Source organism: Globicephala melas, chromosome 6 (genome assembly GCF_963455315.2).
Source record: "Globicephala melas chromosome 6, mGloMel1.2, whole genome shotgun sequence".
Lineage (NCBI taxonomy): Eukaryota > Metazoa > Chordata > Mammalia > Artiodactyla > Delphinidae > Globicephala > Globicephala melas.
Genome location: NC_083319.1, coordinates 51,325,074 through 51,344,615, shown reverse-complemented (window position 1 = coordinate 51,344,615; position 19,542 = coordinate 51,325,074). Strand labels below are relative to the sequence as shown.

The 19,542-nt window shown below is 41.7% G+C and overlaps 1 protein-coding gene across 2 annotated transcripts in view; it reads right to left on the bottom strand.

Annotated features, from left to right (window-relative positions):
• The window catches only part of DOCK8 (dedicator of cytokinesis 8), a 220,844-nt gene extending 203,677 nt beyond the window's left edge, over positions 1-17,167 (bottom strand). Inside the window, exon 1 of one of the 2 annotated variants that reach the window (XM_060300871.1) lies at positions 16,987-17,167. In XM_060300871.1, coding sequence (XP_060156854.1) covers positions 16,987-17,039 — 53 coding nt within the window. In that variant the 5' untranslated portion in view covers positions 17,040-17,167. The remainder of the gene's footprint in view (positions 1-16,986) is intronic. The other variant, XM_030877059.3, reaches the window with a different exon arrangement.
• Between the last annotated feature and the right edge of the window lie 2,375 nt (positions 17,168-19,542).

Genomic DNA, 19,542 nt, shown 5'->3' with positions numbered 1-19,542 from the left:
TTAATATGGAATAAGTAATTTGCTCATTTCTTAATCGCAAATGAGAATTCAACTATTTATACCAAATCACTTTCCTTTTCCAAAGGAGAAGAGGAAAGAGAAATTAACATTTATCAAACACCTATATGGTAATTTCTGCATAGTCTCATTTAATTCTCATAACAACCCTATAGGAGAGTACATTATCTTTCTTTATAATAGATAAAGAAGTTGAGGCCCAGAGAAGTTAAGTAGCTTGCTCACACTAGTTAGGAAGTGGTAAAATGGGCATTTGGAGCCTGGTTTGACTCAAATATTCAGGTTCGTTTCAAAATGACTTAGTGTCTTCATAAACCCTCACCTTGTGTTATTCTTCTTAACAGTGATTAACACCACCTGACGTTATATTATGTATTGATCTGAGCATTTATTATCTGTTTCCACCATTAGAACCTAACTTCTATGAGGGTAGGGTCTTTCAACAGCCCCAAAGTCTAAAATAGAGTCTGGCACATAGTAAGTGCTCAACAAATATTTGTCATATGAATGGATGGATGAATGAATGAATTAGTTATTAATGACTTAATAAGGGGACACAATAGAAAATTAAATAGATAAATGTAAATAGTACATAACTCTGGCAATAAGAAAGAATTTGTATGTAATAAATTAATAGTTTTTCTAGGTGAACTTACACTTCTATATAACTTTACTCTCTTTGAGAAAATATACATTTAACTGCCTTAAAAGGGACAGTTTATAGATTCCTGGTTATAGCTGGAAATGTTGGTATTTATTATGAGGAGAGCCTCAAATAGGACTAAGATCATCCAGAAAAGCATTTATTTTTAACAACTGAGGCCACAAGGAAACCTAATGAATTAATAGTATTTGTCCAAATCAGATTTACCTGCAGGTTCACTGACTCAACCATAATAATGGCTTCAGTTCAAACTTTCGAAGTTGATTTTTTTTAATGTCATATATAAAAGACTGACCTTACCAGTTATACTTATTTGAAAACAAACCATCTTTCAATAACTTTTCCCACGAATTAAGGCAAAGTTCAGGGATGCTATGTTTTTCAAATATTTTTAAACTTCACCTTAAAGACAGATGTCACACAAAACCTTCCAGAAGGACAACAATATAAAGGAAATATTTCCCTCTCTCTCTCTCTCTCTCTCTCTCTCTCTCTCTATATATATATATATATATACACAAACGGATACCTGTGAATCTGTGATTTGATTGCTAGCATTTATCCTGAGGAATAATTAAAGTTGTAAGTAAATTTGAATGCATAAATTTATTTAGTGAAGTGCTGTTTCTAGTGGTGAATAACTGGAAATAAATGTAGATCAAAAGAGAATTAGTTAAATAAATTATGAACTAGCCTCACAATGGAATATTATGCATTCATTTAGAAGTGTAATGCAAAAATATTTAGTGACATGAGAAGTTGTTCATTATATATTTTTAAATAAAAAAGCAGTATATAAGCATGCTTCTAATTCCGTAAAAATGATGCATGTATTTGTGTGTATCTGAAAACTATATATATCAAGCTATTAAAAGTGATTAACTTTAGATTAAAAAACTAGAAATAATTTTCATTTAAGAATTGTTTGTGGGACTTCCCTGGTGGCGCAGTGGTTAAGAATCTGCCTGCCAATGCAGGGGACACGGGTTCAAGCCCTGGTCTGGGAAGATCCCACATGCCGTGGAGCAACTAAGCCCATGCGCCACAACTGCTGAGCCTGTGCTCTAGAGCCCGCAAGCCACAACTACTGAGCCCACGAGCCACAACTACTGAGCCTGCCCTCTAGAGCCTGAGAGCCACAAATACTGAGCCCGTGCACCTAGAGCCCATGCTCCGCAACAAGAGAAGCCACTGCAATGAGAAGTCCACGCACCGCAGCGAAGAGTAGCCCCCTGCTCAGCGCAACTAGAGAAAGCCCGTGCGCAGCAACGATGACCCAATGCAGCCAAAAAATAAATTAATTAATTAAAAAAAAGAATTGTTTGCTATGTGCACTTCTGCTTTTTCCATAATTCACAAATACAGCTTTTGTAATAAAAAGCCATTTTTCATTTTAGGAAAGGATAGGAAGCATGTCTGTAGGTCTCCAGTCTCTAACTACCGTTGCTACTCTTCAGGATGAACCACTTCTCCTCAATGGTTCTGTTTTTTCAACATTTTATTTCTTTCCCATCTCTCATATAAACATTCCTGGTGATCACATGACATGCTTTACCTAAGTGACTCTACCAAATTCCCTCTATAGTCTTATACAACTTCCAAGATTTTCTATAAAGAGTTACTTTTTGGGGAAAAAGTACATGTAAATGAGTTGAACCCTTATTTTATGTTGCTGTTGCTGTTTTTAACATTTCTCCATCTCTCGTTTCCAGTGTATTTTACTTCGTCCATATGTGTTTTATTTTTCTTTTCTGAGGCCCTGTGTGACCAAGTGTGAGACCCTGTGCCAGGCGTGTGACATATGTCACCTCATCGACTGATCACAGAAACACGGCACCTATTCCCATTTTATAGATGTTTTATTAAAATGCGTGCAGTGCTCTCTGATTTATGTGGCATTTTCACAGATACTATTTCATTTGACCCTGTTGATGTTGGTATTATTAATATTTCTGTCTTACAGATGAGAAAACTAAGACTCGGGGAAGTTAAAGAACTTCTGAAAAATGCTCCTGTTGGGAATCAGTGGGGTTGGGACAGGAATCTGACTTGTTTGCCTCCTCCTATCCTGACTCAAAGGTTTAACCTGTTTTCTCTCTGTGGTGAGAGCTCTGTGGGTTGTTGTTATTATTATTATTACTACAACTGTTAACATGAATAAGGAAGACTGATTTCACAGATTATTAAAATGATTAAAAGGCAAAAAAAACAAGAGAATTCAACCGACCCAAAGGGAACCAGTCACGAAAAGTAAAGTGACTCAGCTTCTCATCAGAGTTCTCCTGTCACAGAGGTGAGATTGGACTATGACATTGTTACTCCTCAGTGGGAATGCAAAGTTTTAGAATGCTTCTTTCTCTAACATCCGAAACATCTTATTTCCTGTCAAGTGAAATATTAATTCTAAGTTAATCACTCAAAAGCTTTAAAAATATCTTCATCTTGTGGTTTTTCCTAAAGTGTGTTAAAACTGATTGTTCTCAGGAAAAAAAAAATGGCTGAGCAACTTGGCTCCTTGTCAATCTGCAGAGTTTCCAATAAGTATACAGCTGTACATAGCACTTCTGGTGTCCTTGACTGCAATTAGATTTAAAATAAATTTTTTTTTAACTATCAGTCACCTGCCTTAAAAGGATAATTATGCCTTGTATTCTTATTATCTCCTCCTAGAATCTCAGGTGCTTTCAGCATTTGCTTAAATGGCTTTTATCTATCCACCAAACACACAGCAAACCAGTCCTACACATGCATTTATTGAATTTTGTTAATGGCTCCTCCTTTGTGATTGGGACCCTGTAGCAGAGATGGCTAGTTGACCCCCAAAGATTCATGCTCCCCTTTTGCAGTGAAGATTTGTTGCTGGAAAGTAGCTGCTGGACAAGAACTCTCTTCCCCAGCCTTCCTTGCACATCAATGGACTTGTAAGTAGCCCTTATCAATGGGATGTGAGTGGAAGTGATGTGTACCACTTTTGAGTTGAGGTATTTAAGAACTGGAGGCACAATATTTCATTCTCTTTTCCTCCTGGCCAACAGCTGAATGTTATCAGAAAAACCTGAAAGTTTTTCTGATGGCAGAGCCATAAGGTGGAAGCAGCCTGGGTCCCTGAGTCACTGCTTGGAGGAGAGCCACCTGGCCTGCATCAGACTGTGACATGAATATGAAATAAGATTTTGTTGGCTTAATCCACCAAGGTCTTGGGATTATTTGTTACAACAGCTAATTTAATACTAGACCTATAAGCCTGGATATCCCTCCTCATTAGGCCAGGGTCCTGGAATTAGATGAGCTTGAATGTGCTACAAGTATTAATGGGATGGAAGCACCATGTTGCCACAATGGAAGTTCTGTCACTAATTTGTCCCCAGAGCAACTGCTGGGAGCAATGGCAAAGACCATTAAGTTGCTCATCAATAGACATTATCCCCTTCCTTCTAACTCAACCCTAGTTTTGTTGGAGGTGGCAATGTGCCAGGCTAATAAAAACTACATTTGCCAACCTCTCTTATAAGTAGAGTAACAGATCTGATCAATGAGGTATATAGCAAATGTCACTGTGGGAGTTTCTGGGAAAGTTCCTGAAAAGAGAGCAAAGTTCGCTGACATGCCTCTTTGGCCTTTCCTCTTCTTTCTGTCTTCAATATTCCTTCAATGCGTATAATCTCAAGAGCCATCTTCTGACTATGAGGATGAGAGCCACACACTAAAGATGGTGGAACACAAAGACACAAGGAACCTGGGTCTCCCGTGGTATTTTGGACTCACACACCAAGCCTAAACTGCCAACCACTGGAATTCTTCCTACTCAAGAAAAATAAGTAAACCCCTGATTTATTTAAGCCACTGTTCAGTGGGATTGTCTGTTCCTTGCAGCAGCTAAAAGCAATCCTAACTCATAAAAGGGAGAACCTTCTAAGAAAGAGCACAGCACATACCTTCCTAACAGGTTGATCTCTCTGCTTCTCTGCACCATTCTTTTCTTCTACTCTCATTAATTATTCCCAGGCCAGAACATACACTGGACCAGAGCAGTCACTGAATTTCTAAGCCCATTTGGTAACTCTTGAGGATAAAGAGCTCACTGGCCCTTTTCCTAGTCAATTAATTTAGTCTCAAATCCTGCTCCTTTGAATGACACAGCAATTTTCAAGCACCTTCCTTCTCTGATATCCTCAAACTGCTGCTTCATCTCTGGACAAGAGAGCTCTGCAATCTGGACTCCATCAACGTCATTATGGGATTTAAGAGAAACCCAAGAAGTTACTGTTTATTCACTTGCCTCCAGGCAGGACTGTGATTAGCTCTTGCGGATATATAGCTGTCTTCCATGGGCCAAAAAAGTCTCTCACAAAGCATGACTCATTGGTAACTTTGAAGGAGTTGATTTAATCTGTTCTCAGTTTCTCTGCCAGTGAAATGGGTATTGTGATCTGAACAGAGAATGACAAGACCTTTGGCTTAAATATGTGCAATTTGAAATGGGATATGATCACTTTTTTTGTTGGGGGCTGTAATAGATTAAAATGGACAAATATTTTGCAGCTCCTCCCATCAAGAGACTTAGTCTACTTCCCCACCCCTTGAAGCTGGGTTGCCTTGCGACTTGCTTTGACCAAGGAATGTGGTGTAAGTAATGTTGTAGGAGCTCTAGACTAAGCCTCAAGGAGCCTTGCAGCTTCCATCTTCATCCTCTTAGAATGTCCCCTCTACCATGTAAGGAATATGGAGCTGACTTCTGAAGGAAAAGAGACCATGTGCAGAGAGACAGGCAGCCCCCCAGGGCCCTGGACTTGTGAGTAAGGCCATCTTAGATGCTCCAGTTTCAGTCCAGCCACCAGGGAATTGCAGCCACATGATGCCCACAGCAGGACCGGCAGAACCAAACTGCTGAGCCCAACCCAAACTGCCAACCCACAGAATCATGAGAAACACTGAACTGCTGTTGCTTTAAGTGAATAAACTTTGAGGTACTCTATTAGTTTCCTAGGGATGCCATAAGAAATTGTCATGAGCCTGGTGGCCTAAAACAACAGAAATTTATTCTCACGCTGTTCTGGAAGCCAGAGGTCCAAAATCAAGGTGTCAGCAGGACCTGCTCCCTCTAAAGGCTCTAGGGAAGAATCTTTCCTTGCTATTCTAGCTTCTGGGGGTTGCTGGCAGACCTTGGTGTTCCTTGGCTTGTGGTGACATAACTGCATTCTCTGCCTGTCTTCACATGGCCTCCTCTCTGTGTGGCTCTGTGTCTCTTCTCATAAGGACACCAGTGATTGGATTTAGGGTCCACCCTAATCCAGTGTGACCTCATCTTAACTTGATTACATTTGCAAAAATCTTATTTACGAAATAAGATGACGTTCACAAAGACTTAGGAATCTTTTCGAGGGGACACAACTCAATGCACAACATGTGGTTTGTTTAACATGTAGCTAATACTGGTACTCTTTCTATCATTTTTGTACTTCAAACGTATGAAGATAAATGTAAAGAAAATAAAACAGAAAGGATAACCATGTTCTTAAAGATACTATATGACAGTGCCACTGAGTTTCAAAATCTCCCAGGAAGAAAATATCTAAGTTGACTATCTTAATTACTGTTAGTGCCAAGCAAAATTTATGATATATTAGACAGTATCAGGTATTTTAAATGTCTTTAGTCACATGTAAGACTTATTTTATAGGGGGAAAAAAACAACAACTGCATGCTTTCTCTCTGAGATGAAAGAATCCTCTGTTAGCATTGCGTGTGATATTTGTGTGAAAGTCAAAGCCTTGTTAGAGCCTCTGGTTACCGCTGCCCCACTTCTCCTCTGCTTGATCCAAACTTTTGAAAGGAGTGGTCTCTACCAACTTCCTCCATTTCCTCTGCATTGACTCCCTTCATAACCTGTGAAATCTGACTTCCTTCCCCACAGCTCCACTAAAACTGCTGTCTCAGAGGTTCACACTGATCACCATCGAGTCAAATCGGATGCCTCTTTCTTTGTCCTCATAATTTTGCATCTGACCTGTTTAACTGCCCTGTTACCTCCCTTTTCTGATACCACCCCAGTCTGCCACATCTTAGTCAAATTCTTCCTCCTCTCCGTATAGCTCTTCTCTTGCACCAACTAGCAGTGACCCTCTAGGCCCATTCCTTTTCTCTTCCCAGTCTACGTCCCTACTTAGAAAATGTGTCCATTCTTCATTCCCAGCCCCATCGTATCGATGACTTCCTAATCAATATTTTCCATCCTGACCTATCATTTAAGCCGCAAGCCTTGTATCTCAAACTGCCCACTAGAAATGTTGTATATTTTATGCTCATCTGTACTAGTCAGGGTAGGCTTGGTTTTGCTGTGCTAACAAATAATCCCAAAATCTTAGTGGCCTATAAAAACAAAGACTTCCAGAGAGCAGTTGTGGCTCTGCTCTGTCTCTACGCTAGGACACAGGTTGACAGATCAGCCTCTGTCTGGAACATTGCTGGTTGTATAGAAAAGGAAGCAATGATATGACCAAGGGCAGCCAGCTCTGAAAGCACACCTCAAAGTGACCACATCACTTTCAACAAGGTGAAAAGTAAACTCCTCTGACAGGGAGGGAGAGCAAATATATGGAAATGTGAAATCTACTATATTCTCTTAAACAAAACTCTACAAGAGAAGCACAAAATCATCCTCCTTAAACCAACTCAAGGTCCTAATTTTCATAATTTCTCATTGGCATCCTCTTTATCCAATTTCCCCAGGAGGGAAATCTTTGTGTTAGCTCTTTTATAAACTTTAGTTTTCCCAATTACAAAAACACTCTTTGAAGAAAACTTGTCAAATATACATCCACACACATCGCATACAAGGAAACAAAAAATCACCAATAATCCTAACACCCAGGTATTATCCAACACTTATCACATGTTAGCACGTGTCCCTCTGCTCACCTCCCTATCACATGTATCAATCTATTTAATCTCTCTAGGGAGACACACACATATTTCCTTTTCCATGAAAAAGATACCATACTATACAAATAGCTTTGTGGCTGTTAAAAAACTTAACAAGGTTACTCTAATAGTTTCTTTCTCCCCATTATTTTAAAATATCCTCTATGTGGTAATGATGTGCAAATTTAAATATCCAGCTTTGACCTCTCCCCTGAGCCCCAGATTCCCGAATAAAACTACGTAGTAGGTAATTCCAGGGCTTCCCTGGTGGCGCAGTGGTTGAGAGTCCGCCTGCCGATGCAGGGGACACGGGTTCGTGCCCCGGTCCGGGAAGATCCCACATGCCACGGAGCGGCTGAGCCCGTGAGCCATGGCCGCTGAGCCTGCGCGTCCGGAGCCTGTGCTCCGCAACGGGAGATGCCGCAGCAATGACAGGCCAGCGTACCGCAAAAAAAAAAAAAAAAAAAAAAAAAAAAACACAAAAATCTATGTAATAGGTAATTCCAGTTGAATTTCTAATATGCATCTTAGTATGTCCCCAATTAAACTCCTGATTCAGCCTGAAAGCCTATTCTTCATCCAGCCTTTTTTATCTGTTAAAAGCATCAACATCCACACATAACTCTAACCTGAGAGACATTTTGATTCCTCTTTTTCTCATTGTTCTCCATGCCACATCTAATCCATCAACCCAATTTCCAAAATATGTCTCAGAGCTGACGGCTTCTCTCCCTCTTTTCTCGGCTCTCCAGTCCTGCCACAGTCACCTTTCCCCTGGACCCTGTACTACCTCTCACCTGGCCTTGCTTCTGCTCATTTCTTCTCCATAGCGGAGCCAGAGTGATCCTCTAAACACAGAGGTCAATCACATCGTGCCTCTGCTCTCAAAACCTTCCCATTGCACTTGGAATAACATTTGAACATTTTCTTCGGCTTCTAAGGACTTTTTTTTTTTTTTTGCGATACGCGGGCCTCTCACTGTTGTGGCCCCTCCCGTTGTGGAGCACAGGCTCCGGACGCGCAGGCTCAGCGGCCATGGCTCACGGGCCCAGCCGCTCCGCGGCATGTGGGATCTTCCCAGACCGGGGCACGAACCCGTGTCCCCTGCATCGGCAGGCGGACTCTCAACCACTGCGCCACCAGGGAAGCCCTAAGTGCCTTTTTGTGATTTCGTTTCTGCCTACTTTTCTCTTCATCTCTACCACTCCCCACCCCCACCCCCCCCCACTCACTCTATCCAGACACACTGGCTCTCTTTTCTTCCAACACATCAGCCTTACTTTTGCCCTGGGTATGGCACTTGCTAACTAACTCCCCTGCCTGGTCCTGGCCGGAGCTCATCTCCTTAGGGATGCCTTCCTTGACCATTCCATCTTAAGGTATCCACACACCTGACATGGCCCTTTTTACATTCTCTAAATACATAGCACCATATCTTACCTGCTATTTCCTTTTCATTTCCTGGTTTATTTCTTTATTGTCTTCCCATTGGAAAAATGACTTCTTTCAGGACAAGAACCTTGTCTGCTTATTCACTGCTCTATCCTCACCTCTTAGAACACACACTGCCAGGCACATAGTTGACTACAATCAATATGCATGAAATCAGCCAGTGAATAAATATTTAGTTGTTTCTCAAGTCCAGCTGATTCCCCTTGAAGTATCTGTTGACGCAGACCCTTTGCTTTCCATGCTCATTAACGCCAGCCTAATCCCAGACATCACCTCACGTCGGAATGACTGCAACTGCCTCCTTACCCCTCTCGTGGAGCCCCCTCGAACCCATTCTTCGCACTATACCAGTTTCATCTGTCAATCACCTCCCTGTCCTTCAGGCCTGGCTGAGGCCTCACCCCCTCACCCTCTAGGGCTGCTACTCCTTCCTTCCCCTCTGAGTTATGTCAACATTTCATTCCTGCCCTTAACCCTCACCTGGCCATGCAAGCAAACACCATCTCTTGTGTTCACTTATGTGAATCTGCTCACTCCAGCTGAATTCTGGGGGCATAAACTTGTTGTTTTGGCGGTTTGGGTTTTTTTGTTTGTTTGTTTCTCATAATGCCTAGAGAGAATCATAGGCAATCAAAAAATTCATGTGAGTTGAATGAAATTATTGGGTAGAGAATAAGATACAATAGGCAAATTGGAGACATATACACACTACTGTATATAAAATAGATAACTAATAATAACCTATTGCAGAACATAGGGAACTCTACCCAATACTCTGTAATGGCCTATATGAGAAAAGAATCCAGAAAAGGGTGGATATATGTATACGTATAACTGATTCACTTTGCTGTACAGCAGAAACTAACACAACATTGTAAATCAACTATATTCCAATAAAGGTTAATTTTAAAAAATAGGCAAATTGGATACCCCTTCTAAAGGGATACTGTGAGAACAGGTAGTGATTTAGAATGAAAGTAAAATACCAGTAGGTAAAGCAAACCAGAGGCAATCCTGTTCCCATAGAGAACAGAAGGCCAGCATTGCCTTGAAACAACACTTACGGTAAATAGCAGGATAAAGTGCATTTTTAGTGGACTTTGAACCCAAGTTTTTCTACGAGCAAAAGGGAAAGGGGATGGTCATTCTGGTGTAAATTACTGCATGAGGACAAAAAGCACCCCTAACCCTAACAACCCAGGGCCTCAGGGAGGTAACTTCTTGATGAGACCCCAAGTTCTCTTGAGTGTTCAGAGGACACAGCACAGAACTGACTACAGAGAACTCAAACAGCTCCAACAAAGAAGATGTCTGCTATGTGCTGAGTATTGCCCTGTGTAGCAACAAGGCAAAGCAGAGATTTGGGGAAAAACATTTCTATCCATGGCCTTTCTTCCCAGTTTGCCTCATTTGAGGTGTGGTACAATAGAGGAACTACATCTCCCTGATCAAACGGGGGAGAATCAGCCCAACCATGCAGTTTTACCAAGCCCCAAATATCCCCATAAGGATTTTACATTTGGTAGTGTCTATATTGCACAACTATTTTAATCCCTAAAGAATGACTTCAGACGTCATACAGGGATCTGGGAGAGAAGCTGAATAGGAAGAGGTAAGAGACATTGAAGAGAAGGGGTCAAGATTTCTAATACAGTCTTAAAAGAATGATAAAACCAGGCGGGGGTGTGAATGTGAGGAAATGAGAACTTGTAGGGCCACTGGCAGGCGTGTAAATAGGTATAACTTTTCTGGGAAGCAACTTGGCCATGTGTAGCAAAAGCTTGAAAAATGCTTCTTTCCTTTAAGCAAGCAATGCCACTTCTAGAAATTTTAAGGGAGTATTTGCACTAACACATAAAGATATATACATAAAACTGTTCATCAAGCTCTGTACAGTATTATAAAAAAATCAGAAACTATCTTAAGGCCCAATCATAGAGAATTAATGCAATAAATCACTGTATATCTAATCAACACAATTTTATACAGCCTATGTAAATTATAATGTAGCTCTACATGGATGAACATGGAGAGTTCATATTTTTAAATTTAAAAAATACAGCATAAAACATGTGCAATGTGATCTCATTTTTCTAAAAGTGGAAAGATGTACATCCAAATATTAAGAGCTATAACTTATGGGTAATAGAAATTTTTGCTTGTTGTACTTTCCTACTTTTAATGATGAACATGGATGAGAGAACAGAACGTGGGTGCAACACTGGTTCTGCCATTGCCATTTCTGCTTTTCTGATCCTGCATCTGATCTAAACACAGTGGGACATAACATAATGGTCTTATACCCTAGGCCAACTTTGCCAGTTTGTTTGATTTCAGCGCACCCTGCATACAGATGCCTTCCTATATACTTTCAGAGATATCATTCTGTTTTTATTCTGCGTACCCCTAAGTTGTCAATGTAGCAAACTATACTACTGAAGTGCAAACTCTAGAAGCACAGGGACCACACTTAACCACAACTGCATAAACTCTGTTGTAATTTCCTAGAGCCTAGAGAACCTTTATAGCTGCTGATTGGTAATAAATTAGACTGAACATTCTTGGGAAAAGGAATAGCACATTCCTGTTGCTTTAGCCACTGATTATTGACCAAAACATGAATAAGCACCTGGTGTTTACCACTGAATAGAACTAAGCACTTTTTTTTCTTAGCTTCCTCCAGCAAGAAGTCTGAGTAGTCACATCCCTGTCTGTTACAGAGGATGGAAGGCTGAGGTGTTTTTAACATCATCTCATTCCATCACTAGCTCTGTGTGGGGAGTGGAGATGTGAGACCTGGTCCCCTGAACTCTTCCTCTCTCCCTAGGTAACCACATGACATAATTATATTTTCTTTGCCATGCAGAAGTAAACACTGACTTTACATGTACATGTGAATTGTCAGAGCTCAAAGAACTCCAATTGAAAAGCTCACCCTGGCAGAAGGTTCTTTCTATTGTACTAGATGACTGAAGTTCAAGTGGAGCTTTTCCAAGAATCCAAAAATAAAATGATTCTGAATGTGAAAGACCAAAATTCTGAGTTCAATTGCCTGAAGCCTCTTCCCGTGGTTTTTGGTCTAGAACACGTCCGATGAATGAAGCAATTTCTGAAAGCAACCACATCCTGCTCTGCCATCACTACTAAAGAATAGCACTGTTTCACTGCAGACGTGCATGTAGACATATGAATACATATATTTTATGCTTGCATCATTTTTGCAGACAAAATTAGCAAACACTTCTCAGGAACAGCTCAGTGCCGCCTTCTTGTTCTGGTCTTTATGCCGAAAATTATTGAGATTGTTCTTTTTTTATTGAAGTATACTTGATTTACAATGTCATGTTATGATCTCATTACATTGTCAATGTCAATGTCACTTTGTACATTGGGGACGCGGGTTCGTGCCCTGGTCTGGGAAGATTCCACATGCCGCGTGGAGCGGCTGGGCCCGTGAGCCATGGCCGCTGAGCCTGCGCATCCGGAGCCTGTGCTCCACAATGGGAGAGGCCACAACAGTGAGAAGCAAAAAAAAAAAAAAAAAAACTGAGACAGTAGCATGGTGTATAGTGGTTTAGGGAGAGGATTCTGAAGCACGGCTGCCTGCATTTGAATAACAGCTCTGGTCTTAGCTCTTTGTGACTTTGGACAATTTTCATAAGTCCTTAGTGCCCAGTTTTTCCATCTGTAAAATGGAGATAGTAATTGTTCCTACATCACAGGGGTGAATGAGTTATGATATGCATAGACCCATACCTGCCATACAGTAAGAATTATACAAGCATAAGTCATTATTATTTACCCCTTTCAATCCTTAATGTCCAGAGGATCATTAATATTTTTTCTACATTGTGCATTTTTCCTCTCTTTACCCAAGGTCCTTACATTACTTTAATATTTGATCTAGTTCTATATCCTGTGTTTGAAAGAAACTAAGATTTTGTTTAATGAATTTTCAGAATAGTAATAATAATTTTTATAACACACGAAAGCCCTAAACGCTACTAAGAAAGAAAGGTAGTTGATAAGACTTGGCGCTCATACAAGGAATGTATTATGACACTTAATGCAGCAGTGCCTGAATTCCCCAATGCAAACATAATTATGAACTGCTTAATTCAGATGTAGTCTTTCCTTTGCGCACAGGAAGTTAGTGACAATTAAACTGAAACAAAGACAAATATCTAACACTTATAAGAAATTAAACTTTACTCTTCCAGCTTAGAAAAATTCAGTGGTAGATCTTTTCTCCTGTATCTCCCCAAGCTGTGGGTTCTAGAGAGATGTTCAACTGTAACACATCATACGATCACATCATACAATTACACTTGGTGCTCAAAATGAAACAAAAAAAAATCCTATGATGATTTCCAACACATGGAAATTTAGGTTTCATAAGAATATGAAAGAGCCAGGGCAATCATGGGGGAATGGGCACTGGTGGGCATTCCCAGGTTCCTCCTTCACTTTGGTCCTGCCCCTAGACTGGGCAATGCTGCTTGCAGGAAGCCAAAGAATTTGGGAACAATGAGGAACATTCTTTTCCTACTGTGAGGTAGTCTGCTCACTCTTTCTTTAGGCTGGTATGGGCAGAACTCAGCTTTTTACAAGTAAAATTTTTAATATATCAGATATGAGTATTTCCTTTATAGGAAGCACATTGATTTAACCCCACAAACATTTTTTAATGATAGTTTGTATCATTCAGGGTAGAAAGGTGAAAAATATGCTGAATGTACTGATGGCCATATTTGCAACATTGCCTTACTTTTTTAAGTTGATCTATTTTAAAAAAAGAATAGTACATAGGCATGCAAGGGAAAATATTTTCTTTTCCAACTTCAAAACTGCAAAACATCACAGTTTGTTTACATGTTAAACACTGATCAGAACAATTTGCAATGCTGCTACTGAAAGGTTTTTTTTTTTTAATTACTTACTTACTTGCTTTTAAAGGAAATTCTTAAGAAATGTGGATCAAAATAGCACATGCCCAATTAAGAACAGTCTTTGGAGCAGTCTGTAATCCCAGCTCTGCGTGTGATGTTTGCGTGGCCTTGAACAAATTACATGGCCTGTGCAACTACATCTCCAAGCTTCATTTTCTTCTTCTGTATGAGACGTCAGGTGAGTCTCATAGGGTTTTTGTAAGAATCTAACAATATAATCTGTTAAGCACATAATACAGTGTCTGGGACATACTAAATGATCAATAAATGATGCATTTTAATATTATCTTAATACTAGGTATGCCCTTATTAATCCATTCCTTTGAACAATAATTTCTGCCAAGCTCCTCTGCATAACTCTCTACACAGTACACAAAATGCTTCCAAAGGGAAAATAGAACCCGCTAAACAGGAATATCCAATCCTTATTTTTGCCTGAGGATTAGGGAACATTTTAAATTTTATTTAACTTGAGGGGGGCCTTTCTTGGTCAGATTGCATCATGCATTCTGTTTCACTGGGTGTGTCTGGTATCCTCAGCACAGAGATGGAAGACATATGAGCAAGAACTTCAACCCCAAGGGGGCTCCAACCTGCTACTGGCATCATTGTTCCCAGCCCATTGGTCCCTGCACAGGAAGTTCTCCAGCTTCAGCTTTCCTTCCTACCTTTCTTTCTTAGAATCTTCAAGTTGGTGGCAATGGAGATGATGACAACAATGATGAAGCTGATAGTAATGTGGATGAAGCCAGCTAGCATTTATTTAACATTTATTCTGAGCCAGGCACTCTAAGCACTTTGTATATATTATTTCACTTAATCCTCTCAACATACAAGGTAGGTATTGATACGATGAATATCTCCATTCAACATATAAAAACTCAAAGTTTAGAGAGGTTAAATAGCATGCCCAGTGTCACACAGTTAGTCTGGTGCAGAGAGCCAATCGGTAAGCAGATGAGATTCCAGCCAGGGCCTTTATTCTTTTTTTTTTTCTAGAATCTTTGTTTTTATTTCAGTTTTGATTATCTTGTTTCGTTGGATTAATAGACTAGTATTTGTCATGGTTACACAGGTATTATTGTTTTTTTAAATTAATTTTTATTGGAGTATAGCTGCTTTACAATGTTGTGTTAGTTTCTACTGTACAGCAAAATGAATCAGCCATACATACACATATATCCCCCCTTTTTTGGACTTCCTTCCCATCCAGGTCACCACGGAGCACTGAGTAGAGTTCCCTGTGCTATACAGTATGTCCTCGTTCGTTATCTATTTTATACATAGTATCAAGAGTGTATATGTGTCAATCCCAATCTCCCAATTCCTCCCACCCTCCCACTTACCCCTCGGTATCCATACATTTGTTCTCTATGTGTCTCTATTTCTGCTTTGCAAATAAGATCATCCATACCATTTTAAGTAAGTCAGAAAGGGCCTTTATTCTGAACCCCCAGGCTACACCAACCCCACTGCTGCTTTCAAGACTGCCTTGTAGGGATCAGTGCAGGTTCTACTGCTCTCCTCAGATTAATTCCACCCAACCCCAAGGCTCTAACATATTTCTGTCAGTCATACCACCTGACCTGAAATTCACAGAGACAGAAGAGCAGCAGCTATGACAAGTGGTACATCCATCAGGAACTTCAGTTTGATTTCCCTCAGCCCCCAAACGAACTGCCCCTCCTGCATGGCAACAGGCACGAAACCCGATGCAGAAAAAAATCCCCATAGGGAAATCCCTGATATACTTTATGCCTTTTGACTACTACCTTTCGGCCTCCAACATTAATACACAGTACACAATAATAATTAAACTCATTTTAAAGATGAAGAAATAGTAAGGTAAGAGAAATGGTTTGCTCACAGCTACACAAGAGGTGGAAATAAAAAGGCCAGTAAAGCTCAATATGCCCTCTGCAAGACCTTACCACCTCATTATTCCCGGCTTCTAATTCCCCGTGGCTGAAACCTCTTCACAGTCTAGCAGCACAAAAATGGACTGTGGAACTAGCCTTTCACAGGCTCAGCTAAAAGAAGACTAACTAATCCTAGAGCAATGAGGGTAGTAAAATAATAAGTTGACCCTTCAGGATGAATTTCATATTATCTTTTAACCAGACAGTCTAGATTTCTCAGGGCACGACAAAAATGTCTCCAAACACTTCTCGGCAGTTTTCAGTGGAGGAAAAACTGCAGTTAAAGCACCTTTAGTGAGAGCAGTAGATGTGCTTGCATTTAGTTTGTGCAATTTTCATTATGAATTGGATGGTGGGTTGGATCTATGTCCTTAGTTCTTTGCTGGAGTGCTAGAAATGTAAAAATGTCAGCCACAGGCCATTCCTTTTTGTTTATTTAAACGGAGAATTTAAAAAATCACTTTTTCCACTTCATGGCTCCTTTGGACCAGAGAATAAAAATAGCGATGTCAGTAGGAGCCAAACTTTTTTCTGGAAAAATAAAACGAGAGGGGAAAGCGTCCTCCTCAGAACAACCGAAATCTTGAAGCAGCTGCCTCAAAGCAAAACTCTCCTCATTTCAACCACTTCTTCTCTCGTCCCTTCTCGGAGCAGCCTCAAAGCAAGGCGCAGTTTATGAGAAACTCTGTGGCGTGCCCAGCACTGCTAACCGGGCGTCCTTCCCACTACCCGGGCCCGGCCACCTGTCAACCCCGAGGGCGGCGCGGGCGAGGCGGGGCTGGGGACGTGGCTCCGGGAAGAGGCACTGGTGACAGGACCATCAGGGGGACTGGGATTCTCGGGGAGGAGCTGGCTGAGCCCAGCCCTCGGGCCATCCCGCGCTCAACGGCCCCACCGCAGCCGCCTCGAGGCCCCGGGCCCCCCGCCGTGTCTCGGCCTCCCCGCGGACTCCCTGGGACTCTGGCGGCGGCAACCTCCACCCCCACCCCTTGGAGCTGCCCAGGCGCCGCACTCCACCAGCTGGGGCGGTGCGGCCGCGAGTCCGCCGCGGGGCGCCTCTTACCTGTTCATCTTGAGCGCGAACGCGCGGCGCTCTGCGCTCGGCAGCGTGGCCATGGCGCGCCGGCGGCTCTTCGGACTCTAGGGTCTCGTGAGGCGCCCAGCGGGGGCCCGGTGCGCCGCAGGGCTGCAGCAGCACGTGCCGAGCGGGACGCGAGCCTCATCTGTCAGTCGCAGCTGGAAACTTCCGCATTTCCACCTTCAGCGCTGAAATCACCCCGGGGGAGGGCCCAACCTCAGAGCTGCGGCGGCCAGCCCTGCCACCCGGCGCCCGGCCCGGCGCCCAGGGAGCGGAGCGCGAGGAGGGTGTGGACCCACCGCGGAATTGCCCTCCGGATGCTCGGACCGCCGGCACGCTTCTTCCCGGGGCCCTGACCTCAGGCAGAAAGGAGCTCGGGCGGATGACCCGGCGACCACTGAGCGAGGCCGGAAACTCCATCTGCCCGAAGCTGCGAGGCTGCCAAAGGCCTGTGGGCAAGAGCTGGGAACGCGCGCCTTCCGCCCGCCCCGCACAGCTGGCGCGAGGTCGGGAAACCAACCCTGGAATTCTTTGCGCCAGGCCTTGTTAAGTGTTCGCACCATGCCCTGGAGCAGGCAGCTTAAATTTAACAAGAAGAAGAAGAAAAAAAAACGTTGGTGGAAACTTCAGGAGACATACCAACTTTCGCAAACGGTATGTCCGTCATCCTTATTGGGGTGACTTTAAATAAATACGAGTCCATGCAAGGAATAAACAATTTTTTTAAACCTGGAGATAAATGCTTTTCTCTGGAGAAACAGTGCACAGCACTTGCCTGTGATTCAAGCATATGCTGCAACCCTGTTTATTTCAGCTTCAGACCGAGAAGTGTAATGAAGAAGTCCAGCCCCAAACTCAAGAAAAATATCAGAAAAGTCCCAGTGCCCACTGGAGTGGAAAAGTCTGTGTTTACCGACTTGCTCTAAGTTTTACTCTGCTAGAGCACTCCGTATGTAATGCCTCTGTTTGTCAACTGACCCTTAAAAAAAATACGAAATCGAGATACGTTTGGTTCAAAGCTGCACTACTGTCCAGTAGGTAGCCACTACCCACATGTGGCTATGGACCACTTGAAATTATAGTTAGTCTGAATTGAGATGTGCTGTGTAAAATTCGCACCGAACTTTGAACACAGTACAGACTGCCTTTCTTTCTCTGGTTTCAGCTAGCTCAGGTAGTTTAGTAATTCTTCAGAGCTGGTTAGGTAACTCTCCTCCCCCTCCCCACTTCAAGTATCAATGGCTTTAAGCATAGTATAAGACACAGGTCATAAGTGAGACATTACATAGACTATGAAATGAGACCCAAAGAAGAGAACACTTTTTGAAATGTGGAGTTTCTGACTTTCAAAATTCTCCCAGGTATGTTTACCACACTGGAATTTATAAGCAAAGATGTACATAGAAAAATACTAAGAGAACAATTCAATACCTCTTCAAACTGGGAACAAATAGATGATTTGTAGAAAATTGTTTTACACTAGAATCTTCAGTCTACCGTGTACTAAGTCAGCCTTTCGGATGGGCTTCTCTTAGTTTCTGAATGATGGTGACATACACTTTCATACAGAGCAAAATATATTGTTGTCCACACAAACATAAATAAAATGTAATGAGAGTATCTCAAATTTTCAGAATTTGCAATTAAGGAAAACTTTTGTGTGTGGGGGGGAGGGGGGAGGAATCTTAAAGTCTCCCATCTTATGTCAGCTTATGCTGCATTCAACTCATTCACCTTAGCATTTGGTACGTAACTATGAAAGTAAAGCCAGCATCATTATCCTCCATCCCATCAATTCCTTAGTTAGAAATGATGGTTAGAAATGACTCCAGATTTCCTTAACAGCCTTTTGGTAATTCACCATGAGTGTGTTATCCACTAAATTAGGCAAATGCCTATTTTTAAATATTCTATCTGCTCTTGGGTACAGTCACAGATCTCTGGCAAACTTCAAAAATAGCTAAGTGCCTTGCTTCATTTCTCACTCCCTCCTATTTCCCTCTAGGGCTTCTTTCCTAATTGCCACTCTGTCCAAAGCCCACTCTGAAAGGCTTCCTTCTTTCCACACCATGTGACATCTCTAGACCTTCCTCTTTCTCTGCATCTTTGTGTCATTTGATTTTGTTTCTCACCTTTATAAAATTCCTCCCTTCTATGACAGACCTTATATCAATTATCCCAAATTCTCCTGTAGTTTTCTCCATATCTTCTTCTTCTTACCTCCTCAGAAAGCCAATCTCTTTCTTTACATTGCATCTTACTTATTTTTTACAACAGACAAATAACACTTACCTTGTACCAGGGCCTGTATCAAGTCCTTTTCAAATATTAATTAATAACAACCCTTAAGTAATAACATTATCCTCACTTTGCAGCTGGGGAAACCAAGGCTCAGAGAGGTTAAGTGACTGGCCCGAGATCACAGACTAGTATGGGGCACTTCCAACCCCCCAGATATTTCCACTTAAATATCTTCAAACTCCACAAACATAAAACCGAAACTCTCCATCTCCTCTACCCAGTTGTGTAAGCTTGCTGTCC